General features: G+C 40.1%; 1 protein-coding gene across 5 annotated transcripts in view; it reads right to left on the minus strand.

Annotated features, from left to right (window-relative positions):
- The window catches only part of ADIPOR2 (adiponectin receptor 2), a 44,790-nt gene that overhangs the window by 7,361 nt on the left and 16,973 nt on the right, over window positions 1-20,456 (minus strand). For 4 of the 5 annotated variants that reach the window (XM_029963454.1, XM_018080490.1, XM_029963455.1 and 1 more), the window contains exons 2-4: window positions 15,773-16,008; window positions 2,390-2,509; window positions 380-551 (exon numbers count right to left, since the gene is read on the minus strand). In XM_029963454.1, coding sequence (XP_029819314.1) covers window positions 380-551; window positions 2,390-2,509; window positions 15,773-15,940 — 460 coding nt within the window. In that variant the 5' untranslated portion in view covers window positions 15,941-16,008. Of the gene's footprint in view, window positions 1-379; window positions 552-2,389; window positions 2,510-15,772; window positions 16,009-17,508; window positions 17,589-20,456 lie in introns of those variants that run through there. The other variant, XM_018080491.2, reaches the window with a different exon arrangement.

Consider the following 20,456-nt stretch of genomic DNA (forward strand, 5'->3'; position numbering starts at 1 on the left):
AGAGAAGGGCAAAGTTAAAAGAAACCCTTCCCCTTCAAGGCTTCTCACAAGCTGAAACTGGTCACAGAAGCTGCAACATAGGTATGTTCTTGTGGTAAGAAATGTGATCTCAACACCTACACACTCGGGAAAAAAGTACGCACCAGTAATTTATCAACAATTAGGCAATTTTTAATGCATTTGTTTGTATTATATGATTAAGGAAGTCCTATCCAACTCTGGTGGGATAAAATTAGGAGAGGGATACCAACCTGCTAATTTAACAGGTTACTAGTGGAACAATAATGCTGATCAATGTCACACCCCTTTCTATCTTGCTCTCTCTTTCTTTGAGAGCAATGAAACCAACTGGCATTAGATTAGAGCAAGCTGACAATACCTAGAAGATGTGTCCAGATGTTACCAGTCTCTGTATGTATTCTGAAGATACTCTTGAAACAAGCCCGGAAGGAAGGCATGGGTGGTCTGTGTCCATGCAACAGGTAGTCGTTGTCCTTCAGCCAGTCAGGCAGAACATCATGGGGAATGACTCTCCATCGGCCCTCCCATACCTAGAAGTTAAAAGATTTTAGTTAAATGCAGCAAATCAAGTGCCAGCAATGCATGGCCAAAGAAAACCCATATTAGTAAGAGTGTTACTCTATGAGTACAGTGAAGAGAAAAGAGTTGATGGGATATCTCTGGGGAAAAGACTCTACAGTTGAAATATAATGGTTTAGTCACTGTTCCCTATTCAAAACTATCATTATGAAGCTGACCTGCACTACCAAGAAAAAGAAATACCTTAGCATTTCATCAGACAGGAAGGCTATTGGGCTTTTCTTACTGCTAATGAAGGGAAAGCATTTAATTTCCATGGTTTGTTATTTTACAGGTCATTTTTACCATTTAAGTGAAGAAGCCTACACCTAGTTCTTTCAAAGAAATAAACAAGCCCGTTCCTCCACCACAAGCCAACCTGACTACATATCTGCTAGCATTTGGGGCAGTCCAGCAAAAAAAGCTACCCATCATCAGCACTAATAGGGGCTAGAAAGCATGAAGGGGTAAGAGCCCAGCAGCAAGTATCCAACCACTTATTCAGGCTGGGGAAAAAATGCTCCCACGCTCACAAAAGAAATGGTAACAGATCAGTTAAGGCAACAGGTTGGTGACTCAATTCCATCAGATTTCTTCTTTAAACAGGGAGGCAGTGCATGTGCACACAGCTATTCCTGCAGCTGGTTCCCCATGAAATAAGTGTGCACAGATGTCCTTAGCACTGCTTTGGTAACACAAGACACACGGAGTCTTCAGCTGGGCGTCAGAAGCAGCACTGCCAAGCAGAGGGGGATCAGGGAACTGCTTTATGTACCGGGGCTGTTTCTGCAGTGTTCCTTGGATTTGCAGTCTGGCTAGAATTACAGGAGCAGGGCTGAAGATTCCTGAAACACTGAGTTTAAAAGGCTACATTCTTATTTCAGTTTCAACAACAAGAGCCCAAAGTTTTTAAATCAATTCTCCACACTCATGCATGGAAGCAAAACAAAGCCATTCAGAATAACCAACCCAGTTCAAGACTGGGTTCTTAAATACATTAAACAAGAAAATAACTGTTTTACTTCATGAACCAAAAATGTGAATTGAGGTAGAAAAAGAAGGAGGGAATTTATTTTACACAATCCACTCTGCAAAATGTTTTAAAAGAGGAAAAGATGCATAGTTAAAAAAACCCCAAACAAAACAACAAAACCCCCACACAAAAGACCACCAAGTAACTACAGTTCCTCTGTAAAAACATCAAAAACAGTTCATAAAAACAGCAGGAACCGATGTATGAAGAGGCAGCATTCCTTTCAGCAAGGAAGGACAGCCAGAGACTGATACAGCCCTATGACTCTCAAAAGTGCAAAAATTGAGCCAAGGTCAACAATTACAAAACCTACAATGGATCTACTTAGATATGGTTTTAATACAGCATTGTTTTCAAGTCAGGGACAAAGCTTATTCTACAATGGATGCAAATACTGCTGGAAAAGCAAAATATTTGCAAGTCTGACGAAATCTGGACAAAATGACCTTGTAAATTAAAGTGCCTTGAACCAGAAGGCTTTTATTCTGCTTTGCACTCACAGGTGTTTCTCAAGAGATGCACCTGAGTCGCATGATCAGCTTTAGAGTCTCATTTGTAATCCCTATTGCTCCATGCTTTACAATTTAATCATGTATGACACACTGAGATCCTGAGGCACTGTAGTATTGCTAGTTAGAACACAAGATGCTCATTCAGGGACCATGTGTACCTCCTCCTCTTCCTTATATCAGCAGCACAGATGCTTCAAGTATAGCCTGCTGCCCGTGGAGCTTCCTAAAAAAGGAAACCACTTCAGCAGTTTCCACGTGCCCTTACCTTACACACAAATTCTTCCATTCTCTCCATAGCATGGTGGGCTTGTAGAAGAGGCGACATACCCATAAACCCTTCGTCTTCTTGAGGTGACTCATCATTGTGTTTGCAATCCTCAGAACACTGGGGGGGGGAAAGAAAACAGAAAATGCTTTGTAGAAAGATGAATAGAGAAAAGTAATATTGTTTTCCATACAAAACTATGATTTGAGGTCTTGGCAAATAAAGAAGTCTTTCCTTGTACAGCACTGAAGAGGGGAATTCAAAAGAACAAGCAAAAAAATTATTACATTCTGAGGTACCTGAGAACGACTCACACGTCTAATCCATTCTGCATGTGTTCTCACCAGGTTTGGAAGCAAGCAGTGTTCTTCTGCAAGTTACGCTTCATTAAAGCCCAGATATGGAGTCTGAGGCTTGCAGCCTACCCACCTCTAGGGAAGGATTACTCCCCATTTTATGTTTCAATAACACTATGTCGGTGTTAATGCCTCTATAACATATTTGGCATTTTAGGGTAATAAAAGGTAAGTCGAGGAGAGGAATCCATTTACCTCGTTATAAATGTTTCACCTCAACTTTCAGTCCAAATCTGAAGATATTCTGTTTAACTGACGCTTCTATTCAGCTCATAATCCAGTAACAAACATTCACTCATTTGTTTGATTTTCAAGGTATTTCAGAAACTAGCATAAAACTTCTGCCAGTTGGACAAAGGCAAGTTAACAAAGAAAAGCAGCAACAGACATCAGTTTTAAGCAAAATTCAGATAAAGAGAAACACCCATATCCCCAAGGTGCACCACAAAAATTACGAAAAGAAAAGCTAAAAGAATCCGCTGAGATGGGACATCAAGCTGGTACAGACCACTAACAAATTTACAGAAATGAGGTTTGGTAGTTTCCTACCCCATGGTGACTTATCACATCATCTACATATTATGATACACTCTAGCTTCCCATTTAGGAAAAAAGCAGGGGGGCCACAGAAGTCCTACATTCCTGTTTGCTTACTACAATGCTCGTGGCCCATCAGAGACTCCATTCAACACTTCAGCTTCCAAGGTAAACAAATTTGAGAAAGCTGGAAAAAAGAAAATGAGCTTTTTGTACCCTTCAGACTTAACGCAGAGAGCTGCCACTCACCTCATGACCCAGAAAGCTCCACAATCCGTACGAAGACTGGCCTCCTCCATATTTCCCAAAACACTCTTTTCCCCTCCTATCAAGGTTAACAACTTTAAACTCGAGATTCTGTATCAATAATGCCATCCAAAGTGACTGAGAATGTGGTACATAACCTCTCATACCTTACCTACAAATTAGTAGCAGTAATGTCCAGGTTAATGCCCCGAACTCTGAGTCAGAGTTCAGATGTGGCTGTGCATTTGTCCCACTTTACAGCTCTCTCCTTAGAGTAAAGCCTTATTAACTACTTCCGTCAACAAGTTAACTGAATAAGCTGCTTAAAATTTTAGGTTTTTAATAAATAAAAGGAGACTTCTTCCTGCTTACAGTGAGCTATGTAGAGTCCTCAATATTTTTCGTTTTTCTGAGAGAGAAATGACATGCTAATACCTGCTTTTGTGCCCAAGGCTTGCAGTAGCCACTGAAGCTTCATCTTTCGAAGAGGTCCCACCATCAAATAGTTCTTGACCCATTTCTGCTTATCCAGAATGCAATTTCTGCTAATACACAGTATAGATCCCTTGCATTTTACATATGACCTTACGTTTGTCCACACTAGAAAAACTTAATTGACTAAACAAATCTTTGTAGACAAACCACATCCCTCGTACTGCCTACTCACCTTCATTTATCACGCCAGTGAACACCCTCTCTGAGCAATATTTTGTATTTTATAGCAATGACTGATATAAATATTGATCAGCTCTAACCAGATTCTACAGCAGTTTAAGACAGTATTAAATACACTCTGCCTAGATTATCCCATTAGTTCTATTGAGAAAGGCATCAGGCAACACCAAGATGCAAATAGGTTTAATATCCTACTAAAATAGGCACATTCCCTGTTAGGTATAGGGATAAAAAACAAATTCAGTTTCATTCTGATTCAACAACATTCACTCACATTATTTACCACACTGTTAATTTACTGGCTTTTTCTACTAATGGTGCTCTCTGGTTAGGATTCTCAGTTTTCAATATTATAAATAATTAACTCAAGGTCACAGAAACACAGAATGGTTTGGGTGGGAAGGGAGCCTTAAAGATCAACTAGTCCAAGTCCCCTGCCATGGAGGTCTGCATGAGATGCTCATGATAGTCTGCACAATCTTAGAAACCAAAGAAACCTTCCATTTCCAAGGGCAGGTCTTAGGGAAAAGCAAGGCTGGCGTTTAAGTTCCAATGCATTGACAAAAAAGCACTGCTATGCCTTTTAGCTACCCTAGAATTCCCTCCCCCAGCACCACACAATAACCAGCTCAAATGGGGTGAACAAGTTAGTAATCCTCAATTTACAAAACTTGGTGGACTGAAGGGAAAAAAGGTCCCTTATGGAATCAAAGCCTGTATTCATTGCAGTCTGCCCAGTGACTCAAAGCCAAAAATTGTTCATTTCCCCCTCTGCACATACTCCCATTTCTAGAATGATGGGAAGGTTTAAATTTGAACAGACTGTAAAGCTTGAAGAGCACAGCTATTTATGAACTAGTCCAAAATCTTTGCATTTTGGCAATGTGCCTACAAACAAATCATTACTGAGCTTCTTCTAGTGATAAAAGGAATTCATATCATATACACAGTCCAGATGACTGCCAGAAAATGGAATTGATTTTACTATCTCCTTCCTGCCATTAAACTGAGAAATTAGCATTCAAAGAAAAAAACTAAAGCTCAGCTTCTTAGTCCTTTCCACACTAAGGAGACAAAATAAGGTCCATTCTGGAACGTCTGTCCTCTCTCGACTCCTTCCTGTAACGTCTCATTGGAAAGAACAGTAAATTGTGCTTCTGGAAAGCCAGAAATCTACAGTGCAGGGCAACACCAGTATCAGCTTTCCTTTGGAAAACTGAAGGAGTCTATTGACCCTCAGTTCTTCAGACAGTGACTGAAAGGAAAGAATACCACTCTTCTGTTCAGAAGGCATATTGTAAAATTTCTCCTGTGACACGTTCCTTCATATCTTAGGATTCCCACATTCTCTCCTCTTTGGCTGATCGTGTCAGAAATTCAACAATAATTCCAGACCGTAACAACGTAAGCAAGCATCTGCTTGTTATAGTTGCTGTTTTCAACTATTTCTAAGTCCTGCCCACAGAATCACATTTTAAAATGGAAAACACATTGGGTAAATAATACCACTTGCTTAAGACCATGCAAGAAATGAGAGCCCAGAAGAAAACTCTGATACTCCATTTTTAAGGAGGTATGGTATATCCAGAATCAAGTGCTTTCAAGAATAACTTTTGACTTTGTAGTATCTAGAGCACAGGTCAAAAGGATTTTCACCCAGTCAATGTTTCCTTTTATGTCACCTAATTTATTCTATTTCTTTTATAAGTGTTGCAAATTTTGACTAAATAATTCTGTGAAGTTTTCAGGGCATTTTAGAGTATCTTTAAATAAAACCCCTCATTTCTTTGTAACAAGCAAAGTTGTTGCAATCATCAGCTATCATTTTTCTGTTGCACACATGCAGCAAGGTGTACAATCAGTCATTCACACAAATAAGAAATCGTGGATAGTATCTGTAATTCTGGATACTTATGCTCCAATGGCTCTGGAGCATAATGTTCCTAATTCCATAGAAATGCCAAATTCCAGTTTTAATCCTACTCCCTTGGCAAATTCACAGTGTGTTAAAGCTACTAAAAACCAGTACAGATACCTAATGAGATGGAAATTACACAACAGACATATAAACACAGCCTAAATTGAGTAATGGTACCAGAGAATAAATCAAATCTGAAGGACAAGTGAAAGTGGCCAGAGGAAAACAGCTTTACTGGTTTATCCATATCCACTTTATTTTGTGAAGCTTTACTGTTCCTTTTGTGATAACAGTGATAGACAAGGATGTAAAAGAAAGCAGGAGAAATCACACTATTACATTCATTTTGTACCGAGAACTAGGCAACACATCATCTAAACAAGAATTTCAGAGCATATGTTGGTAGGGATCAAAAAGGTTTGATACCAAAACCAAGACTTAGAGCACCCAGAGCAAACAAGAGCAAGAAATCCAAGAGCTCAATTGCACAGTGCCTATCATTAAATAAGATTAGGAACAAAATCTCATTCTTTTATAGCAACTGCACAGAAGGTAAAAAAAAGTTTACATTTAGTACAAGAATTTGTTGCCTGAATACAGTCCAAAAATGTCAGATCACATAGCCAAAGATCCTGTTACAGAGAAAAGTGCAGTAAAACCTGCTCTAGTAAAACCTGCTCTATACTTCTCTTGTCTACTACAACAGCTTATCCTTCTCACATAGATTAACAGTTTCTGTACTATCACTCTCAAATCTGTTAACAGACACACTGTTTAATAATGTCTTTACTATTAGAAAGTCTGTCAGAAGTCAAGTCACAATTGAAGAATAAGAGTCCAGAAACACTTTTCCCACTTTCTCGAAAGTTGTGTTCTCTGGACTTCGATCAGTAAAAGTTTATTTTCTTGAGGTTTGTAGTTTCTTGATGTCAGTTTAAAGATTTCTAGAAAGTTTCAGAGTTTGCACATGTGCTGTTTGCACAGGTGACAAGCAAGTTCTGGTTCATCACTTCAGAAAGTGTCATCTCTCTGTGTTCGTTAGACTGTGCAAGCTGAAACATAAATCAAATCTGAATGAAGCTACCTAAGAAGTTTACCCTATCAAAAGTGGTCCTCTTCTCCTTCGCCCCCATTTTTTTTACACTGACACTGGGACCCCTCTGATCCCTGATTAGCTGATCCAATACTAATCCCGCAGAAAAAACACACTGTTTTTGCTAGGTGACCCTCCTATTAGATAATAAATCTGGTGCAGACAACCAGGGGATTTCAGGAGCTCAAGCTAGTGCAACAGAAACAAAGAGAGCATCAGCTCCCATTTTACTGAGATCCACCACAGAATACATTCTGTGGAACACGTGCAAGGCCAAGTTTCTCTTCAACACACGTCAGCTGGATGTCAAATGATCTACAGCCCTCCTCTTAGTAGGATTCATAATTTACCAAGGAGTCTAAGAACCCAGCTAGGCATGGATTAAGGAAAGTTAAACTGATGAACACTTCAACAGCCTGATGTATTCTCAAAACTTCTTACAGCTTTCAGGGCTGCTCTTTCTGAAATTTAACAGTTTTTTGGGGTTGCATGCGTGGTATTTGAAGAAGTGCACACATTAAGCAGTAACACCATGTCATAGTTTAATCCCAGATAGCAATGAAGTGCCACAGAGCCACCTGGTCACTCTGCCTGCCTTCACACTGGGATAGGAAGAAGAATCAGAAAAAAGGTAAAACCCATGGGTTGATATAAGAGCAGTTGAAAAAAAGTAAAATATTATTGTAATAATAACAATAAAAAGGAGAGAGAGAGGAATAAACCCCAAGTGTTGCACAATGCAATTGCTCACTGCCCACTGACTGATGCCCAGCCCATTCCCCAGCAGCGATGGGCAGCTCCCAGCCAACTCCCTCCAGTTTATATACTGGGTGTGACACTCTGTGGTATGGAATATCCCTTTGGACAGTTCAGGTCAGCTGTCCTGGCCACCCTCCCTCCCAGCCTCTTGTGCCTCTCCTCACTGGTAGAGCAGGGGACACCGAAAAGTCCTTGACTTCAGGTAAGCACTACTCAGCAACCACTAAAATATCAGTGTGTTATCAACGTTATTCACATACTAAACCCAAAACACAGCACTGTAGCAGCTACCAGGAAGAAAATTAACTCTACTCCAGTCAAAACCAGGACTGTAATAAAACTCTCCTAAACCCCAGAAAGGGCAGAAGTCTTCTGGTTTAGAATTCCTTTTCAGACAGTCATTACTCAGTTACCCAAGAGCCTAACTGACCATGCATATACCTATGTAGTATTAAGCTCTGGAGTTAATAAACTCCCATGTCTCAAAGTTCAATTGTTTGTGATGCCAATTCACCATCAAGATGTCACCAGTGGCCTAAACCTACCATCACAGGAATTTCCAAAGCATGATGCAGTCTGAATCTGTTCTAATATTCTTGCTGCTTCCTTCAGCTGCTGACATCACTCCTTCACTCTCTTCTTTACATGTGTCCTGACAAAACTCTCTGCCTTGGTAGGAACACTTTATTGTTACATCACTGTAACACAGGCAAGATAGCTCAGAAAACCCAAATGTCTTGACTAATACTGAGTCATGGGATATTATATGGCACGGTACTTATATACTATTCTCTTCTTAAAATGCAAGTCAGAAAACATATGTTGCTGCATTTACAATACCACTGTTATCCCTCACATTAAACTGAAGTCACAAAGTCTAGACATGACTTGGAGTTTTTGCTCTTGTTTATCTTGATCTCATCAGATGAATGATTATAGTGTTTAACATGACATTCAAGTCATTTAATGTTCCTTGGGGCAGCGTGCCAGACTCAGTAACTCGAGAGCATTCAGCATAATGGCCAAGATATGTTCAAGGCTATAATATAAAAATGTTATTTTTCTAATTACAGTCCTGTATCATCCTTTTCAGCTCCCCAGATTGCTTTTTTTCAGCAATTCCTCTGTGCCCATTCTGTCAAGTGACCTTTATTAACCAGCCTTTCGTAAGGGGGAAGCAGCAATAGGTGCTGTCGTGCCACACCACTTCTCCTGAATGCCTGTTGCACAATTTTCAGAATTTCATCAGCTTATGTTCTTTGGATTGGAAGAACTTAACTGGAAATGAACAGCACCATAAAACTTTCCCTGACTTCCCCAAACTTCTGCATATATTCTAAAATAACAGCTTTGTCCTTTAGAATTCACATTCTGACAGCCTTTTGTAAACACAGCCACGCCACAGTTACCAAAAAGGCTAACTATATTCACCCTCTAAGCAGGGTGTGCAAAGCTGGGTTTGCTGTCACTGGACCAAAAAAAGTCTTTCATTAGCACTGTGCCAAAAACCCTCTCAGCCTGCTGGTCAAAATGTTAAGTACTGGGAGGTTCCTGGAGTTAAGTATTTTTCCTTTGTAGGTCACCTTATAAAAGATACAGTCTATTTAACATAGCACTTGGAAACAGCTTTATACAACTGGTCATGGGTGACTGCTTGCTGGCACTCATTAAAAACAAGCACTAGCATTCAAAACTCATGTAGCAAATAGTCCTAGGACAAAGTCACATTTTGGCTTCAGCACCCTTGCTAACACACTCTTATTAGAACTCGCTCCCTTGTTAAATATCTTCAGATGAAAAGGCTCTGTTGAATCTCGGAGCAGTAGCAACTACTGATTTTCTGTCAGTGCCCAGTATTTGACAAGGGCCAAAGGCCTCAATGCCCACATGTGCTCATCAGCACCCTTTGGGGGAGAGCCTGTAGAAATCGCTTCTACTGCAGAAGAGTCTCGTGTGCCTTTTCCTGCTCCTCTGCCATTGTTAATCCTGACAGCAGGAAAAGAAAACAAGCATGCTGGGCTTATGGAAAAATAAATGCTCTGTTAAAAAAATAAACAAAGAGAGACAAAGTGTACTGCTGAACTTAACATCAGAGCAGAGTCAATCAATCTAAAGCAGTTGGAGGAAGATGCAAGTTAACCCACCAGTACAACAGTGTTTCCTCTTTTATCACTGTGAAAGGCCAACATGCTCCCCCAGTGCTGCCGAAATCAGACAGATATGATCCAGGAGAACAAAGGCAAAGCCCATGGAATCTAACCCTTGTCCAGGGAAACAGTTGTGCCAATGAACAATAAACAAAACTACTCCCTCCCTCTCCCAGTTTCAAAACACAGCACAGCAGGCAATGGTTACAAAACCTGCTGGCAGGCAGCAAACCCTGGAGTACCAACACTTCCCCTCCCAAAGAACTGAAACTCCACACTAATAGGGGACAGTTGAACCCAGCTGCAACTCAACAAGCCATAACCTATGACAAGCTTCTTGTTAACTCAATGAGAGTTTTCTGGGAGACAGAGCAGAGAGACGTGGCCGATTCGCACACGTTACCAGCCTCCTGGGCACTGCCTACTCATGGTTGATTAGGTCACTAGTTTTTGTCTTTTCTACAGATTTTCAAGCTCTTAAAGTCTGTTAATAACCCAGGCACATCAACTGTCAGTGCAGGATCCATCAGCATCTGACCAACTCAAGCCTCTGGAGCCTGGAAACCATCTCCAAAAAGGTATCACGTGTCTTTGTACTGTTTCAGTGGGAATACTTGGAGATATCCTGCTCTGTGTATCCAAAAATGCTTTGCTGTACAAAAAACAGAAAAGGGCATATTTACTAGAGTCAAGCACTTACTTCAGTGACTGGCAGTCTGAGTAAAATACTTATTACTTCCAGTGCTTAGAACAGCAAGTGAAGGATAAATTCAGATGTTAAGATCTTTTGATTTGAAGTATATTGTCAGCTCACATGCTTTTAAAGAAATAACACTCCTTCCCAAGAGTTGCAGAAATGGAGAAAAAGAAGATGTGGTAAAGAAATCTACAGAACAATAAATTTTGAACATAATCTGCTTTAAAACAAAAGCAAAGTGGGACCTCAAACTTTATTTTTCCAGGCCTCTCCCATTCACTCTCAGAAGACAGCCTCTGCTAACAAAACCTGCAATGCACTGCAAGAAGAAGGAAAATACAGAAGCAGATGCCAAAGTTTTTAATCATAATTTTAAAGTACCAATAGGAAAATATCAGACTGAAAATAAAGCTAAATGGTTTCAAACCGAGCAAGAAACTTGCAAGTAGATCTATAAAGGATAAAATTTCAGGCAATCAGAATTTATAAATATCAGCTTCAGAAAGACTGAAATGTTTACCTTTGACCTTCAAGACTTAACACCTCAATCCTTCACTCCAATGGCATGTACCATAAAGAGAAGTTGACAATTTCATTTATTTACATGCACCTTTCTGTCAATACCAAAAGTATTTCTGTAGTCTGCTTTTGCAGATAATACATACACACTTCCCTAACAGAAAAGGCCTTAAGTTCTATGACACAAATGACTCAAGTCATTTGCTCACTTTCAATTACTCTAAAAATTCTGTTTTGTACCTGAAATTCTGTTACATCCTTCTGCCTTCCTCCTTCAAGTCCCTTTGGTATTTACACTCGAGAAAGACTCCCGTAGGTACATGGAGACACCTCTGTCAGAGGTCAGCTAAGTTCCACTTGAAGTCAAGCCCATGCTCCCTGAGAAGCAATCCGGACAAGTATTTACCCAAATTTCTTCTGCCCATTCAGACGACTTAAGCACTACACAGATCTCCTCCCAAACCCCTGCTGTAGGTTTTCAAACACTTTAAAGCAACAGGCCTCCACTTTATGGGCACATTTTGGTGCCACACAGGACAACTGCACTACACAGCTCAACTGCATGAAAGATAAAAGGAATCATCACCCAAGCACAGGAAAACCCGACGACTGAAATAAAGGTAAAAAAAAAATGGTTCTTTTGTTTACCTCCCAGTCACTGACCAGTTAAAGTACAAAAGGAAAGAGTCAAGCACAGGGTTTCAGGGCTGCATAAAGAGCCCATTCATCACATAGAGAGAAGTCACATGCATTTGATTGTGTCAGCTTAACAAAGCCACAGTAAGAGAGATTTCTTCAGGAACTATCACTGCTGGAATTACAAAGGCAGTTAAGACACAGAAACTCCAGGACAGAAGAAAGAATGCTGTCCCAAAGGCAAGGCAATCCAGTATGTTACAGGAGGGAAGCACCTGCTGAAAAACGCCTTATCAGCACATACACAGCACAGGCAAACCAGAAAAAGGAAAAAAAGTTTAAGCTGCCAAAAGAACAAGAAGAACTATGCAGCTTGTCTGATCCTTTTCTCACCACCAAATGCAGAAAAATGGTCACTGTTTCTCCAAGTCACACAAGTTTCACCACTCACCTGCCACTACTTTAACTGCATGCTTAAACAAAATAGTAAGATGTTTATCTGTTCTTCGGAACAGGTACTTGGAAGAGGGGATAATTTATGTACACATATGCACTCTAGGAGAGGGCTGAGAATTATGGGATAAAATACTGACTGAGGGGTTTGAATGTAAAAGGATATTAATTTTATCCTCTGGTAAGAATCACTGTAAAACTGGCAGAAGGATGCAGCTGTTTTATTATTATTTTGAATAAGCATGTTCAATATGGCTAGTAAATCTTTGCTGTATGTATTCAGTGAATGTCACTATTTACAGAAAGTAATGTAATTTTTAGTTCACAGCTATGCAACTTCCCAGGTAAGTTACTGGTGCCAGGGTCAAAGGCCTCAAAAACAAAAGAACTTTTAGGAGTAAATTTTAATTCTTAATATCATTCCCATTTTCTTTCCACAAAAAATGCATTATTACTAATGGGGAACAATACTGGCCCATCAAAATTAGAAATACACAGTACACAATGCAAGCTGTGAGGGAGATGGAAAATAATTCTGAACACAATGGCATGCTTCCACCTCTTTAGAAAAGACTGTTAAAATAATTCATCAAATTCAACTACTATCTCTTAAGAGCTCAGACTGCTTACTCCTACAAGTGGAGCAGAAAGTAGGCAAAGGAATCTTGTATAGGAGAATTTGGGGAAGATTTTATATAAATAAAGGAGCTGCAATGATATAAGCAGGGGAATAGGAGGTGACAGGAAAAGTAAACAATGCAATATTATGAGGGCATATTACATCCTATGCAGGATAGAAATATACACATTTTTTACACTCATACCTCAAGTCTTAGGCCCAGTACATTTTTGGCAAGTGTTGTATCCTTTAGAATACATCTATATTATGATACTAGCTTTTCCTAAGTAGAAGCACTTAAAAGCACATTAAATGATGATGGTGGCTCTTCCACCAAGACACTGTATAGCTCTCATCCACCTCCCTTATCCAGCACTGGAATTGTTACCGTCAGCTGCTCTGTAGTCACATTTAGCCTCTGGAATACTAATGTAGTGGGCACCACTTGAGTCCTTTCATAAGGCTACATTTAGCTTGAGTGGCTGAGTACTACTGCCATCTAGCCAAGAACAATAACCTTACATTACCCTTATCTAAACATGAACCTCGTCAAAAGCAGAGGAGAATCATGCTTTTGAACTAATTAAGTCATCTCTGCTGAGGCAGTTGCACACAGCCAGAATGGACAGTGGAGCAAAGGAGTGAATCCCAGCTGATAGTTGAGTAACAGCTGTGCTGAGGCTTACACAAGACAGGGGAAGATGTAGAGTGTAATGTTTTTTCCAGATTATTTAGAATATCACATAATAAAGGCCATTTGGCAAGATAATATTGGTACTTTTGACAGCAGAGCGTTTTGGGATGATCCATCAGAAGCATCAATTATTCAGCCTTTTATGATGAAAAATAATTTAAATACATCACACTATTAAAACAGAAGAAATCACAGAGGACAGGAATGAAAGGCTGAAAGAATATCAAAAAAGCAGGAAGCCATATAAGGCAGAGAAAGTGATGCAGATCAAGACAGAACAGCAAGGTCCAAATGGCAACAACAAATTTCTGTGACAGCATTTCAGAAGACCAGGAAAAAGAAAAGACATCAAACACAAGAAAGCTAAGCACTTCTAGTGAGCCAAAACACAAGAAACACATACTTCTGTCATACAAATTAGAGAAAACAAATAAAAAACCCCAAACATAACATATGCTAAGAATGCCTGAAACAGAGAATGAAAGTGTTCAAACCATTTTATTTCCAAAATTTTAAAATTAAACACTTTGACTCATCCAGGTAATTTCTGTTTAGTTAAGCAAATGTACAGAAAGAATTTAAGACCAAAATTAATTATGGGCTTTTACTTTGGGCTATTCCACCTACAGGTAGCATGTAACTCACATTAATCAACCAGGAAAGTCAGAGATGAGAATGAAAACATCCCTCAAAACAGATGAGCCTGAACACAGTCAGATAAACGTGTGTTTGAAATACGTGATGGCACAGTTTAACTACTCTTTTTATAACATTACAGAATTCAAATATTGGCCAAGACTTTGCACCTCATACACGTGCTTCACAACCTTCCACAGAATGGAAAAAGACTCTGGGTATTTCCTGTTATCATGATATACTGAGAATGTCCTAAAGAAGTGTACAACTTACAGTCCACTGGCTTAGCTTACTAGCCATGGTTATCTGTTCTGACTTCTCATTACAAGAACACTTGAAACTAAATTCTGTAAGAGCTCAAACTCATCAAGTTAAGACAGGCTCATACAGGTTCTCATGTCAGCTGACCCATGACAGTGGTCCATGCACATACTCAGAATTTGTGGCAAATGCAATTACAGCCACAGCCCAACATACACTAAGTAGCACCGGCATGTTTTTGCTGCTGGCTAAAACCACACAGTTGCTGTGACTGAGTTGATACAGTAAAGTCATTAATCCATGATAAATTTAATAGTGAGCCTGAGATGAATGCCTCTTCCACTTAACTGTGCTGATATCCATCTGAACATATCCTGGGAGAAGCATTAATTACAGTTCTGGAACTCTCTAACCAGAAGGTACTGTAGTCCAGTGCTTGGACATTACCTTTGTGTAACACCTAATTAAGCTGTGGAACACCTTTCCACAGGATGTTGTGGCTGCTCAAATTTACAGAGGCTCCTGCACCAAAAATTTTAAGACACTGACACTGGCTCAGAAAATCTGTGAGCCAACAACTGCTAAAGACTGGGAGAGTGTTCTAGGGAAGTAACCCAATGTGCTTCCCCACCCTTGTACTCTTCCTTATAAATCTGTTACTGGCTACTGTCCAGAGATAGGATATTGTACACTGTGGATGTTTGGCCTAATCCAGTATGGCCATTCTTCCAACAACAATGCTTGCAAACAGATTTTTCTGTCCTAATCTCCAAAATTATAGCAATTAGTCAAGGTTCTGATTACATTCAGCCAAAGTCAATACATCTTCCCCTTTCACTTGTAATTAACTGAAAGTTCCAGAACAAAAATCTTTTCATATGAGCAGCATCTCAGCAGAGAACAAATCACCACAAATCCTATTTCTTTGAGGTTGTAAAATTAGTTATGCCCAGTCTTGTCACTCAAGCTCCCATACATTCAACTGAGTATTTCTGGAATCTTCCTGGTATTATTACAATTATTTAGCAGGCATTAAAAGGCTGTAGGCTCACGGTCCACCTTTCTGAGGGTTAAGGAGCGCTTATGTCACAACTCACTCTTCCCAGCAAACCTAGCAGGTAATCATATAAAACTTACATTTTCCTGATCAGAAGACAGAGGTGGCTCCTCTAAAAGAAGCCTCTGTTGAGAGCTGTCCTCCTCAAAGGCTGCCTGTGTTGTTGCAGGGTCAGACATGTGTCCTCTTCTGAGCCGCAGACCTGGCTCTGGAGAACCAGCATTATCGAGTTCCGTTAGTTCGTTCATGAGATGCTGGGAGCCTTCCCAAATATTCTCTTTCCTCTTGGTTCAGTTTGGCTGATTACGTGTTGGCTCTGAAAGACAAACGGCTTATATAAGTCGACTGAAGTTTAAAAAGAAGTGTGTAAAAGCTGGCTGGAAGAGGAGCATGCTCAAAAGCCACCAAACAGTTACCACAACTGCTTTTCTATGTGCCAAAACTCCCACGGGATCAGTTACACAGATTTCTAAACCGCTGGACAACGAATTCTCATCTTGAGACCACTGACACTTTCATACCCTAACATGAGTTAGACACAACTAGGGAAGATGATAGAAAGTGAGCTTCATAGAATTTCTTTTAAAAAATTGCAATTCTTTTAGAAATTATTTTTATTTTTACAAAGCTGCAAACACCGAGCTGTTAATACTACTTAGAAATAAACTACTTATCACAAGTCCTCTGTAATTATCAGCTTTTCGCAGGTATGAAGCTCATAGCCAAGCTCAATCATCTGGGCTAGGATTCACCAGAAGTAGGTCGTTAAGTACTGGTACAGCTGCTCAGGTAATAGCAACCAAGCAGAGCTCATGCAGCAACTAATTTTAGACAGGCTGCAAGGAGGGCAGTAGTACACAGAGCAATTAAGCTTCCTTGCCTAAATTAACATGCTCACAATCACTACTGGCAATAGGCTTGTACCTTTACTTGTGCAGTGAATTAGAGCAGACAGGTTTAAACACCGTTCATTCCATCAGAGCAACGAGACACAGGCAATTCCCCCAGAAAACCATAACCCAAGATTTCTACTCAGAAAAGTCTCTATATTTTAGACTTACAACACTGCAAAAAGGATTCAGGGTAAATTTATCTCAAAATGCTAAAGATGCGATTATATTTGCAGAAAATTAATGACAGCAGTTATTCTGAGCTCTCCTCCAAGGGTATTACTGGTTACCCCTTTGTCTTGTACATCACTGTGTATCTCTTCAATAGTCAGCCAAGAGATGCCTGCTGGACACTGGTAGCCTTGGGAGGCACAACACCAACGAACTTGGCAATCTGAGTGCCAGAAAGCATCAGAGCAAATTATCAGAATGAAGCCTCAGCTGAGGCTTCAGAATCACTTTGAATGAGAATCTATTCGTTTTGCACTAATCACTTGGTGTCACTCCTATTACTGTAGCATCTAAGTACTCAGATGTGACTAACACATAACATTAGGATAATCCATCTAACAAGTTTTAACTTGCCAGGATGCATAATTAAATTGGAATTTTAGTGCCCAATAAAGATGCTGAAATTTGTCATAATGTAGGAGAGAAAATTAAAAATATAAGACGGGGAATTGATATTGGCAGTCTTATAATAAAATGTCACCTCCAAAAAGCCAATAAACAGTGTATTCTGTCCTTACAGGAACTAATTTCATTTACATATGATCACTGCAAGATAATTCTCAGCTGTGACAAATGGGCTATAGTTAATTTTGCTGCAGCATTTTGCAATATTATATCCCCTCAGCAGCCTGGCAATCCTCAGAGGAGAGAGCTGCTAATGAGCAGGTAACAGACTCTGCAGAGCTAAATGATACCTCAAGTTGTCCGAGTTCAGCATGGCACACAGCTTTAATCACCCAAGATGGTGCGCTGACAACACGACAGCAGAGCAGATGGCGTGCCCACCTTCCTGCTACCTTCACTACAGGGTCAGCAACCTCCACCTGAGAAGTAACATCTAAAATGGCCACAGCTGTTTACTTGGTAAACACAAGAGTCACGGGAGAATTAAAATGAGGTTTAACAGCATTACACAGGAAGCTCAATGAAGAAGTTGAGCAAGATTTTAAGAGCAAGAAAAAAATATTTAGAAAGCCATAGAACTGCTGAAATTTTGATTGTTTTTGTCATATTTCAAGCAGCCAAGTAACAATTCTATTTTTATGCACAAAACATGAAGACAATCACACTGCCATTTGGCAAAACTGATCTAAAAAAGAAAAGAGTATGCAACAACAACTACAGTTTGAAATGACATGCATCTTAATTTAAAAGGCAACCTATAGGAGACTAATTTCAGTACAGTGCTGGTTTGGCTGGGGTAGAGCTCATTTTCTTCCCAAATGTCCGTTATGTGTGACAGAGCCCTGCTTTCCTGGGGATGGCTGAACACCTGCCTGCCCATGGGAAGTGGTGAGCAAATTCCTTGGTTGGCTTTGCTTGTATCCACTTATTAAACTGCCTTTATCTCAACCCACAGGTTCTCTTTTACTCCTCTGATTCTCTCCCCCATCCCACTGGGGCAGAGTGAGTGGCTGGCTGCGTGGGGCTTAGTTGCCAGCTGGTCTTAGACCACATCAAGTCCCCTGTACCAATTTGAAGCTGTAGCAAAAACCAAAAAAATGCAAGCAAGCAGAGCAGCTGTTCATAAACAACAGTTAAACACACACACAGGCACACACCCTGATATTCCATACAACATTTCAAAGAGGTAGTTAGTTGGAACAGCCCTAGTTAGCTTCACGGATTGTGCAATTTTGCATTAGACCTTGAACCGGCAAGTTTTACCAGTTCTTCTTTCTATCAGCTTTAAGCAATACAGTTGCCACTTTGTGCTGTGTTACCAACTATATTGCCTAATAGCCTGTCCTTACATCACCTCTATGACATTGTGGGAGCAATGCCCTGAGACACAGTAACAACCACACAACAGGCTTAACTGCATTTGGCCAAGATGGTTGCGAAAGGTTCTGCTAACACAAGAAGATACGAGAATGCCAAGAGACTTTTAAATCAGGCCTTGAAGATTTACTTTGCTAGCACTTGCTGCCAAGCAATCACTAAGGTTAAAAATAAAAGATGCATTTCACCTCCAGAGAGTCAGACTTGCATTCAGCAGCGGAGCTGAACTTAAGAGCTCTGCAGAAATAAAAGTTGCTGTTTCTTGAAATGACAATGGAATTGTTCAATGAACTAAAACATTTCCATGTTCTCATTTATGCAGGATCCTCTTAGCACTAAATGTGCTTGCCCTAAAACAGCATGCAAAGGTAAGCAAACTAAAAGATAGTAAAGTATGGTCAGTAGCATCTAGACAGAATTCGATGGCTGAAACATTGTAAAGAGACTTATTGCCCCATTCTCTCTAAGACTGTAGCTCATGAAAACAAAAACAAGAAAATGGAAAGCTACAGAACACTTGAGATCTTGGAAAATATTGGTTTGTGTTCCACTGAGATTACAAATCTCATATATGAAGTCCTTTAACTTTTTTTTGTAGCATGCAAACTAAAGGTTTCATTAAAATTAGCTGCCATTTAAAGAGGAAGTTGCCATGTACAATTTAAAATCTACTTAATGACTGCATACATAATAAGCATAATATCAGCATCCAGATGAATCAGTGAGTTCCTGATGTGCTTAAAAAAAGCTGAGAAAAGCATCTACAGAACTTGGTTTTCTACCTTTTTTTTAAGGTAGAAAATTTCTAAATGCTAAGTCAGCTTTTAGAAAGGACTTACCAGATTAATACAACCATAAACACAAAATGAGGCACTCCCTTATCCAACTCAATATGCTGCTGCCATGCCACCACACCCCCCACAGCAGCCTCAGCTGCTGCCTCCATCCCAGTTCAGCAGCAGTCAGCCCCACAGCGAGGACAGTCAGGGCCAGTTTGAGGCTGGAGACAGACACCTGCCATCTTTCCAAAAACAGAATCAGAAGGCAATACTATCTCAGCAGTTCACTGCAATTGTGCAATGTCACAGGAGTCAACATCCATAACTGCAGCATATTTAGGACACTGTTTCGCTCCTCTAGATGACAAGGAAAGACACAAACTTAAGCACCAGGGATAATGCTATTATTCTTTGTAAGATATTCCCCAGGATAAGCACTATAGCCCTTCTAACCTCCCAGGATTCACCTGGCACAAGGACTGGTTTACAGTCTAAGCTAAATGATGTCACATGGTAGCAAACCAAAAAAAGCACATTAACAGTGTGTAAGCACATCTAAAAGATCTGTCACTCTCTTTTTAGGATAAAACAGTCCCGGATGGTCAGACTACCTCCCACTACCCCTAAGCAAAGCAATCTCTGCAGTATTCAACTCTTGTCAATGTGTTCTTTTCTATAAGCAGCACAAGAATGATCCCCTGAAAGGTATTTCATTCTGTCTGTAGCTGGTATTTGGAGGAAGAATGAAAATTGCATCCCCCTACACTCCCCTCTCAGCCGCCTTTCTGACGGAAACTTTTCTGAACAGGTGGGCAATGGCACTCATTGCAGGCTCCTTCCTTGCCAATCCTCTTCCCAAGCATCCATTAAAGCAGCATAAGCAATGTATACACTGGGTGATTCTTCATAAGATCAGCCCCTTCTCCCTAATCTGTTATCAAAACAACAAAGGGCCATCGTGAACATTTCAGGCTCTACATTTCTCTCAACTTTCATTAATGTTTAATGAAGGCCTTGAGTGCCTGAAAAATCTTGTAAGAGACACTCTTTCAGTCTACAAACTTTGCCTTGCCCGTGTCCAT

The sequence above is a fragment of the Manacus vitellinus genome, unplaced genomic scaffold, assembly GCF_001715985.3.
Source record: "Manacus vitellinus isolate BGI_N305 unplaced genomic scaffold, ASM171598v3 scaffold_5_pilon, whole genome shotgun sequence".
In the NCBI taxonomy this organism is placed as follows: domain Eukaryota; kingdom Metazoa; phylum Chordata; class Aves; order Passeriformes; family Pipridae; genus Manacus; species Manacus vitellinus.